The following is a 10,962-nucleotide window of genomic DNA, read 5'->3' as shown; positions in this document are numbered from 1 at the left end:
TGAAGAGAAAAGAAAACTTTGGCATACATTTTCAGATGCACTGTTTTATTTTCTATGTTCCTCTAAATTTTTTCAACCACCTATATAAATTATAAATTCTAAACGTTTCCTATTTTTTTTCCCAAAATATAAAATTCTAAAAAAAATTTTTCGCGAAAAATTTTTATAGACGTTTTACCTGGTATCAAAATATACCATCCCTAAAAATATGTGCATTTATTTACGACATACCCTGTATTATTTAGTACTTACAAGTTTATTCTGCAAACTTTGCTACAGTAAGAAGTTTTTCGAGAGATCTAAAAATAATCGTCTGTATAAATTAATTGTTATGAAACTTTTTATAATTAATTAAATTAATATTATTTTGTTGTTTGGTTTTAAAATTTAATGACACTAAAAATGTATATGTTCGAATTTTGTTATTATATTAGAATAAAATGTTTATATTTAAGAAACGGTCACCTAGCAAAAATCATAAATAATGTATAGGGTGTTATTATAATTTTAGTATGTTTTATTTTATAAGAAATAGTATATATGATTAGGAGATAAAATTTTTATTCGGCTATATACTTCACCGTCCATACGTACATTCCACTAGGTATAATGATTTAGTTTATATGTTGCACGATTAAAAAGCAATCAAGTTAAATAAATAACTGTTAATTTTGTATTGTTAGTTTTATTGCAAAATGTAAAAAAAAATAAATTTGCACATTTTTAGTATAAAGGTCTGTTCACATATGTGAGTGATGTCTCAGTTGCCGTACCGTCTCAGTGTCATTCTGTCAACATCTGTGACGGCTATTCAAACTTCTTCTTCGATTTAGTTAGTTGTAGCGGTTTCCACTGAAAATTTGCGAAATTAGTAGCTATACCTACCAGCTGCAGCTCTTGATGAGGAAAAATAGGTAACTCGAACTCGAAAGTGGAAGTAGGTAGGTAAAACTTGGTTGAAATAGTAATTTGATGGAGAAAAAAGCAATTTAGTTAACGTCCCAGTTGGTTAGTATTACCTAAAAGTTGTAATTTAATATTAGCGCTATACATAATTATTATTTATTGACATTTTTAAAATTCATTTTAAACCACGGTTTAACTCTCTATTAAATGGTATTGAAACATAATTTGAAGTGTCTTTATCCACTTGAAAAATCGGGTTTGCAGAAATTGGAAACTTGTACCTATCTTTTCGAATAATTTTATCATCTAATAAAGGAGGATACAAAATTACACTAGCTAGGTTCCTAATGTGATATCTTTCTATATTTGATATCAATTAAACTTTTAGCTACGTAATCCAGGGCGCGATTTTTAAATTCATTGTTGCCAACCATGGACATATTCGGCGCCGGACTGACTAACTCGAATTTAAAATTTGCGCTGGGGATTCAGGTGGTAGGTCTGCTGTAAAAAATGTCAAGTCGTCGCATTTATTTATTTATTTCATGACATTGTCATTCGTTTTGACACTTTAGTTTCGTATTATGAGTTTTTGGGTTAAATAAATAGTGTTGTAGTGTGTGGTGCCCGGTGGCGTAGAGGTACAGCTCTCGTCTACCAACCTCAAGGTTGTGGGTTCGAATCCTACAGCCGGCATTTTATCAACTATTTTTATTAAAATAAAAAGGTTTAGGTACCTAGGTCGACTTAGCCTTAAATGAGTACTTGGGATTCACAATCCTGAGGTAATAATAGGCGGTTGAAGCGTAGTGCTAGCCACATTACCTTCCTTGTATACCGAACGGCTCTAGCATGGCAAGCTGTACCTTGCTACTCCCAAGGCGTTAAACGCTATATATACGGGAGCTATCATTATTATTATTAAATAGTGTTGTGATACTTTAAGCTTAAAAATCTTTATTAGCAGACTTCGCATTCGAACATTGTTCTTTTTAGAACCTTTTTTAGTGCAAAGTGTACAAGATACCTTAATAGCCGTAAAAAACTCATCGCAACTTTACTAGAATATTTTGAACGGGAAAGCGGTAGTAGGTAATGACCCTTTATGTCCCTTAAGTGCTGTTAAGAAGGTGAGTTTTGTTGATGTGATAATAATAATTTATATTTCTAATTAAATTATTTTTGTTTTCTAAAATATTTTGATTAAAAGAAAATATATAAAAGTGGACAACGCTGTGCCGGTCAATCACGTGACTAAAAGTTTATTTGGTATGAACTGTAGCTGTATTCTTATAATTCTATTAAGTATTTCTTTAGATTAGATTTCTCATTCTGATAGTCAATCCCGGTATTCCGAGATTTTTATACGGGATCCCTATCCCGAAAATTGGAAACCCTAAATTTAATTATCAATGGTCTACTGACTTGGAATCTTACTCACGAGATGTCCGATCTCATCCTGTCTCAAACCGGCTTTAGTGATCAGTGTGTGTCAATAGATTTTACACTTTTTGCCAAGTCCATGGACCCCCCCCCCCCAACAACGCGACAGACGTTCCTGACGGTCACCCGTCCATCCACTTTCTAACGTCGCTTAACTTAGTATTTTATCGGGAACCGGTCGGTGTTTTGACGTAGCATGTGTGAACAAAACTTTATATCAAATACGTCACAAATTCCGGCACGCCTAAGCTATAACAATAATTGGCATCTTATTTTTTGATTATACTTCAAGTCAGCCATTCCTTAAATTGGTTTTTTATCAGCTTTTTATCTATTTCGTCCAAAATATTCTCCAGCTGAGCGATGTGGGTAATTTATTAATCCTGCAAGGTAAAAAAAAGCTGTGTGTAGTAAAAAAAGCAAAAAGTCAGACAAATGTACATAAAAATTATAATTTTTTTTAGAAGAGATACACTTATTTATTCTGTAAGGGGTTATTTATAATAAATACTAAAATATAACTTTATATTCTTCTTTATTCAGTTCCTCTATTCATTTAGACATCACAAAATAATAAATATTATTAATCTTCTTTGCAATTGTCGAAAATAGCTTGCATTCTTTCTGAACTGCCCAGCCAGTATTCGTTGAATCTATCAACTCTCAATGTTTCAGCTGCAGAACTAGGGAAATTGTTGAAAGCAAAGTAGATGGCTTCTTGAATTGTACTTTCAATATAACTACCGTTAAAACCGTCAATCGAAACCTAAAATTCAAAAGTTTCATTAAAGGCGGTTTCTCAAATCTCAGCCTCACAGATTCAGTGTTACATAAAGATGGAAAATGGTGCTTGTTGTGTTCAAATAAGTCTAATTTTGCTAGTTGATTTACAACCACTTCTTTGAGAAGTATGTCTACAATTATGAATTACGAAAGATTTTAATGTATCAAAAATAATGAAAATGTCGTAGATGGTGGACCAGCTAGTGAATATTACGCAGAAATAAAAGGAGGCTCTAGTTAAATTAAACACAACCAAACCCATAATTTTTGAGATCTATGAACATTTTGCGTTTATGCATAAAACTCAGTCCTTACCAAAGACTTTCTCAATTTCAAAAAATGAGATTTGAATTTTTAATGGTGAAAAAGCAAGGATACAAAAAAAAGATAATTTTAAGAATCCGTGTTGCCATCTCTAGATCTTATGCAAGCTTCTATACGCGCTGGCATGCTTCTTATTAAATTATGAACGTTTTCTTGGGGTATGTTTTCCCATTCTGCTAATGACTGCATCAATAAGCTGTGCGATATTTCCTGGATTGTTTCGACGAGCTCTAACCCTTCTTTTGAACTGATCCTACAAGTGTTCGATAGTGTTTAGAACTGTTGAACATGCAGGCCAGTCCAAAACTATGACACCCTCCGTTTTAAACTAAGACATTCTCTAGCCACACGCTGGTATGGGGAGGTACATTATCGCGCATGAAGTTAAATTTATTCCCAGTTGCAGCTCTCCAAAGCCTAACGATTGGTTCTAGCTCCAAATCAACATACCTTCGACCCGTTAAAGTTTGTCGAAGTGGTAACAATGTAGTTTTTGCTCCCAGCTTAATACCTCCCCAGAATATTACAGTTCCCCATTTATATCTTGGTACACATTTGGCAGCCTGGCCTGGAACTCTGTAACGAATTAGTGATCGGTAACGATAAAGAATACTGACCTTGGTCGTACAAACTAAACGGCAAGCGACAGTATTCTTCATCGCTACCGATCGCTATTTCGTTACAGAGTTCCAGCCCTGGAGTCTCGCTTGTCTTTCTGGAGCTCTAAGAACCCGAATTCAATGGTCATCTGATCTTAGACCACTGCTGGTCTCATCAGAAAAAAGAACATTTTGCAAATTCTCAATTTTCTAGTTTTGATGTTGAAGGCACCAATTTAGCCAGTCAATTTTATTTTGCCAAGATAACTGTGGGATCCGTAACTCTCTCCTTAAAACCCTCCAGCACGAAGCCTTTTTCTTTTAATATTGTTCAGTCAAAATGAAGAGAATTATAACTAGGTCTCACTTTCACTGAAAGCAGGAAGATACTGATCAGTTTCACTGAAGCTGTGTTATCATGTCCATTATATTCCTTTATTAGTAACACCCTTGTTTATATGTAACACTGAATAAGTTAGACTGTCAGATAGTCAGTATTATAAAGCTACCTCAACAGATTTAACAGCAGATGCTAGAGTGAATTCATCTACTTCACTAGTGACATTGGCTTGTCCAGGCTCCACGAAACCAAGGTATCCAGTCCAATCAGTATGTTCCAAAAGGATACTGAAATAATCATCCTGTTACTAAGTTGTAGAACTCAGCTTTATATCATTATAATTAAATTAATTAATAACATTTTGTATAATAAAAAAATAGGTGTCAAAGACGGTAGGGGAATGACAATCGATAATAAATTCAGTCAGGTCAATATCTAGACGTCTGGGAGCAAAAAGTCATTATTTAAAAATTAATATAAAAAATGTCAAAAATTAACACTAATTGTAAGAAGATTAAAAAACGATAGAACCTTTCCAGACACACAAATCTTAAGGCAGGCGGCCACTGCGAGCGTAACTAAACTAAGCTAAGAATATAAAAACAAACGGTAATTAAACGAAAATAAGTTTTATCGGCCACTGGGAACTTAGCTGCGTTTTCGTATTGTATCTCTGCTGTCATGGAACTAATCGCTGCGAAAAATTCGCTTGAACCTGTCACGAACTAAAGCGAGCGAAACTAAACTACGATTTGAATCTTCGTTCGTATATTTTCGTTTAGTTTCGCTCAAGTGGCCGCTGATGCATTTAAAAGTATGGGAGCTGATTTTTTCAAATCTTATCTTCGCTTGGCTTAGTTAATTTCGCTCGCAGTGGCCGCCCGCCTTAAAAGTTTAATCTTTTAGTTTATTTTTTTTTTAATTTATTTTTTTAATCTAATCTCAAAGTTTGAGGTTTTTTGGTTTTATCTCATTAAGTAATTGTTATCAGGTAGTAATTGTGAATTTAGAAGTTCATCTTGGATATGATGTCATTTTAATAGAACGCCAACGGTTTTTACATCAGACGTATATGTTGAAAAAACCTAAAGTGTTCTTGAATACTAGTATTTACATAATTTTAAATTGTTTTTTTTTCTTTGTTCTTTATGTTTTTTTTGCTTCCGGCGACGGGAAGAGATATACCGAAACGTTAAGCATTTTTCTATCCGTTAGGCAAATTTGTTTATTAGTAAATCACCGCTGACAAGTTGGTTTCCGTTGGATTAACGCAGAGGTGTTTACATCAACTGGCAGTAAGCGCCATTAATAAAATAAAAAAAGTGTACAGGCCAAGCGAATGACATTTAAAGCATGACCTCGCCAAAATTATCGTCGATTGTCATTCCCTAGCTTTCTTTGACGCCGTTTTTCTTTACCGTATGGTATTAGGTACCAGACGGATCATTATTACACAGATCGAAATAATACTTATAATCTTACATTTATATTTATACTCGTATTTATATCAATATAAGGATAACAGCAGTTTTAAAAATGAAAGCTTGGAAAGCCTTATAAAGTAATTATTCCCAGAAGATTGATAACTTTAAGGACAAATTAATTATTAAAAACTATAAGTGAACTTGTCATTTAGTGTGGTTTAGAAATAAGTACACATTAATGTTGATAAAAAAAAGATAATAAAACCGTTTAAAAATGCTTGTTGAAATAGAATAATTGTAAATTATGTTATACAGGGTAAATCTTAAATGAATGCAAATTTTTTTCTGTAAATATTTGCATCCCTGTTAGTGTTATTCATTCACATATCATTTTGACTCAGTTAACATGTGTTACGGCTATTCATACTTACTTGTATGATCCATTTACTTGATAAGCATCTACAAAGGGAACTTTGTAGTAGAATGAATAATCTCCAGTCAAATTCAGCAAAGGCCAGTACAGATCATAGTCGATTTTCACTTTTTCTGGATCATGATAATCTGTGACGTTCAGTTCTTTGAAAGTAGCGTTTAACAGATCATAAAGAACGTTATTTGTAGCGTTAAATTGAACTCTACAAAAAAGTGATATTTGATACTGATTTATACCAAAACACAATATTTTTTAACATTGTTTATGTAAACATGTTAATGTTAACATTATAAATTAATGTTAACATTGTAAATATAGTATTTTGATTTATAGTTGTGAATTAGTGTTTTATTCTGATGTTGTTATGCCACAGGTTCCAACCTGAACTGTAGTTTTGAGTTGTGAAGCTTTGAATGAAAAGATTAAGAAAGCATAGAGGATTAAGATGCATTAGAGACGGAATCGACATTATAAACTCCCATTTTTTTACAGTTCTGTTTGACGTTTCAATCGACACATTTGAATTTGATTTGAAATTTTGCGGATTTGTTGTGCGTTGTTGAGCTTGTTAATTATATTTATTATTTATACAATATATAATTTGAATTTGGTGTTTCAATAGCGTATCTAAAATCTCTGTTATTAAATCATTAATATATCATCTATTTTTATTAGAAATATATTATTTTACAATCTTAATAACTGACATTGACAACTTGAAGTAAAACCAACAAAATTTTGGGCCTACCCTATATTATATTTTTAATTTTTAAATAAATTAGAACGGCACTGATAAACCAGAGTTTAGTCAGCCATATTAAACCCCCATCGCGCTCCACCAATAATTTGTTGATATCTTCTTTAATATTTTTCTTCAAAGTACGAAGTATGAAGTTTTGATATAGATATAAAAGATAGATACTTACTTTAGCAAGGGTTGGTCTAGTTCAAAACTGATATTACGAATAACTAGAGGGTTATGTTTTGGTATGGGAATAGAAGGAATTCCATCATCGATGGCCTTGTAAGTACACCAAATGAAATAATTCACTCCATCTGTTGAATCTGTAACCGATTTAAAGTTGACATTATATTTGAGAATTCGAGAAATTTTTTTCTTAAAAACGCGTTTTCATCAGCCAAGTGAATTCATCAAGTCTTAAGTCTTAAGTCATTTCTAAAATCAAAATAATTTAAGTCTTAAGTCAAAGTCAACATAAAGTTTAAATGATTTAAGTCTTAAGTCTTTGACTTAAATCATTTTAATTCAAGTCAAGTCATTTTTGTAAAGAGTTGAATCAATATCACGTTATTTATTTAACTCGTTTTTATGACTTAAGTCTATATTTTTGACTTAAATCATGATGATCTGCAAGTTAAGTCAGTAAAAAATGACTTACTTTTAAATTACCCTCAAGTTAAGACAAACAGAATTTAATTTAAATACTTTTTTTAAATGTTAATATTAATTTTCTTGTATTACCAATTAGGCGATTGTCTTACTAGTATCATATTATTAATTTATTGTTGGTACAGATGAGACAAAACCACATAAAATGGTTAATTTTCAGAAAACTACAAACGGAAAAATATGTTTTTTATTAGGTATAAAATTTAAGCGATTTTGTAGTACTTACTACCAATACACAGTTTACATATCATCGAATACATGTCTATTAAAAAGGGGTGATGTGTTTTGATCACTTTATATCGATGGCATAAGCTAAGGGCTGGAGGATTTTAAGATACTCTTCAATATATTCGAGATAAATTTCTTTCGTTCGTCTTTCGGGCTACATAACGGAGTCGGGGATTCACTTGAAAGACAACAGACTCACTACGCACGCGTAACACGACAAATAATCAAAACTGGTTTCGAAAAACTAACATTTTATTTACTAGTGGTATTAAGCATTGTTTTTATTCTGTTGCTTGGTGCCGCCTAACAATTTAAAAATAAATGCTGCTGTTAAAAATTTATCATAAAACATAAAAATATATAAAAATCTCACTTAAGCCTTTTATAAAAAGATTTAAATCTTTTTAATGACTTAAGTCTTTTCTAAAAAGTCTTAAGTCAGCTTTCGGAAAATGACTTAAAATCAAATGAATTAAGTCAAAATTAGTCTTAATTATTTAAGTCAAAAAAAGATTTAAGTTTACTGTGAGCTTGCAGCTCTGATCACAATGCATTTTAACCTTCGTGATATAATTGATTAATTTTGATTTATAATGATTGGCTTTTAGAAGATAAGTCTTTATAGTTAATTGTTATGCTTACCAGCTCCAGTATACGTAAGACCTAACAAGGCCACTAAAAGAACTATAATTTTCATGATTTAGCTTTTTTTATTAGTATTCTAGTCGATACTTACAACTGAGAATGATCCAGCAATTATTTTAATTATTCTTTTATATAATGGGTTTTAGACAGATTAAAACAATGATGAAGTAGCACTTCAATACTGTAAACTCTGACGTATTGGGATGAGTGATAAGATATTTAATGATTTGGTATTTTGTATGTTTTTGCTACTTAATTTAATTGTAATACTTTTGACGTAATAATCTATTATACAGAGTGGTGACAATTTCGATGCTCGATAATAGCACCTCAGGAACTATGAGAGATACGAATTTGGTTAAATGAGACAAAAGTTGCGTTATTAGAAGTTTGACAAACGCCTATGAATAAAACTTTGGTTAATTAGTTTTCAATTCATGTTAAAAAATGAATATAATGCATTTATTATAAATGACAATATCATTAGAACTGTTGTGTCCCCAGTTCTTCAGTTATAACTCATACAGGCTCAGGGCTTTGATAAAAGCCAGTAGCTGAAACGGTTTTACAGAGGGGAGTTCTCCATTTCCGATATCAGTCGTATGAAAGTTTATGACACGAATGATTGTCGTCTCGGCGCACTCAGTGATGAGGTTTTCTAGTGTTTCCCCATTCTCCCCACAGAACCTACACTTGCCGTTGTTTCTTAACTTAAATCTAGAAAATGTCCTCTTAAAAACCGTGTGACAATCCGAAGATTGTTCTTACTTAAATTAAGAAAATTCAATTTTTCTCGGTCGTAACTGTGAGGTTGTCCACATAGAATGCCTGCATTGGAGCGTTTTATCAGTGGTAGCCATATCGTAGGTATTTCGGTACTAGAATTGCTAAAAATGTTATTATTGCTTGCTATAAAAACTGCTTCTTTAAATTTACGCTTTTTCCAATGAACTTCCCTGTGGGCAACACGAGCTTCCGACCACTTTATATTGTGCTGTTTTGACCAAACATGGTGCGCAATACCTGACTTCATTGTTTCAGTTTTTGTACATGTTTTCGCTATTCATTGTGTTATTTCGAACGCTATCCTAGAAATTCAAAAAGTATCTAATTTGTGGTCCGGTCCCTCTATAACTAAATGAGGATTTTTTTTCGCACAATAATGTCAATTATTCTTTTAAAGTAACCAGAATGTGTAATAAAGATTCATCGGTTCAATAATCCCGTATGAACGAAAAAAAAAATGGCATCAAAAATAGCTTGGGAATGATAATCGATGATAATTTTGGCGAGGCCAATCTCTAGACATCATTTACTAAAAATTATCTTAAAAACTTGTCAAAAATTAAGACTAATTGTAGCAGGATAAAATAAGGATGACGTCAACGTCCGCACTAGAATCAGAATCCTGAGATGCTACGTGCTCTCAACCCTTCTGTATGGAGCAAAGGCGTGGACCCTTACCGACGCATCATGCAAGCGTGTGAGGGCATTTGAGATGCGGTGCTATCGGCGCATGCTTAGGATTTCGTGGCTGCATTGCGTGTCAAATGAGACTGTACTACACCGCATCAACAAGGAGTTGGAGTTTCTTGTGAATGTCAAACGTAGAAAACTGGAATACTTCGGACACATCATGCGGAACGAGAAATACCGCCTACTCCAACTCATACTGCAGGGGAAAATAGAAGGTAGAAGATCAGCGGGACGCAGACGAATACAGTGGCTGCGAAATCTACGAACATGGACCGGATTGACGTCAACAGCTTTGTTCAGAACGGCAGTGAACAAAGTAATATGGATCAATGTGTGTGCCAACAGCCAAAGAGGATAGGCACTTTAAGAAGAAGAATAAAAAGGATAAGACCGTTTCCAGGCACACAAATCTATTTCCAAGAAATTATTTTTTCTCGGATTTTAAACTACATTATTTCAAAATCCATCTGGCAGTAAAATTTTCAGCAATTTTTATCCACTGCCTTCTTTGACATAGTTTTTTTTCGATCGCATGGTATTTTGGTTGGTTTGGTCTGGAAAATTTTAGTCTGCTTTTTATTTTTTTATTATGAAAATTAAACGAAAACATTTGTTTTCTTTATACATAATTGAAATCTATTTTTTTATAATAGAATATTATAACAGAGACTAAATTAAAAATGTAATAACTACTTTCATATATTTTTTTTTCATTCAGACATAACAATAAAAAATAACAAAAACGCATTTTAATCTAGAAAGAAATACATTGGAAGAAAATGAGAGTAATTTAAGAATATACGTAATAGAAATATGAAAATGAAAGAAAAAAAAAATACAAGAAATATAATATTATGTTCTGTAGAAGATCCATTTTTTATTTACGTTGTCAATTTGATTAATATTTGAAGTATACTTCAAGTTCTTTGTTCCTACTACTCTAGTGGCGG

The 10,962-nt window shown here is 32.4% G+C and overlaps 1 protein-coding gene across 1 annotated transcript; it reads right to left on the bottom strand.

Annotated features, from left to right (window-relative positions):
* Positions 1–2,867: 2,867 nt before the first annotated feature.
* On the bottom strand, positions 2,868–8,656 carry LOC115880462. The gene is made up of 5 exons (XM_030897669.1): positions 8,534–8,656; positions 7,179–7,317; positions 6,251–6,454; positions 4,565–4,682; positions 2,868–3,115 (listed from the first exon to the last, which is right to left on the bottom strand). Exons 1-5 carry the CDS (start codon positions 8,586–8,588, stop codon positions 2,933–2,935), a joined length of 699 nt encoding a protein of 232 aa, XP_030753529.1. The 5' UTR covers positions 8,589–8,656; the 3' UTR covers positions 2,868–2,932.
* Positions 8,657–10,962: the final 2,306 nt, after the last annotated feature.

The sequence above is a fragment of the Sitophilus oryzae genome, unplaced genomic scaffold (assembly GCF_002938485.1).
Source record: "Sitophilus oryzae breed Bouriz unplaced genomic scaffold, Soryzae_2.0 scaffold_1624_pilon_pilon, whole genome shotgun sequence".
NCBI lineage: Eukaryota > Metazoa > Arthropoda > Insecta > Coleoptera > Curculionidae > Sitophilus > Sitophilus oryzae.
Note: the sequence above shows the minus strand (reverse complement) of the source record. Positions and strands in the feature narration are given on the sequence as shown.

What these genes read in the sequence shown, in the direction of transcription:
- LOC115880462 (XM_030897669.1), bottom strand. Translation starts at nt 8,588, where the DNA reads ATGAAAATTATAGTTCTTTTAGTGGCCTTGTTAGGTCTTACGTATACT. An exon ending in CTAGACCAACCCTTGCTAAA is followed by an intron (nt 6,455 to 7,178) that starts GTAAGTATCTAT and finishes ACTTTTTTGTAG; the next exon opens with AGTTCAATTTAACGCTACAA. An exon ending in CTGCTGTTAAATCTGTTGAG is followed by an intron (nt 3,116 to 4,564) that starts GTAGCTTTATAA and finishes TTTGAATTTTAG; the next exon opens with GTTTCGATTGACGGTTTTAA.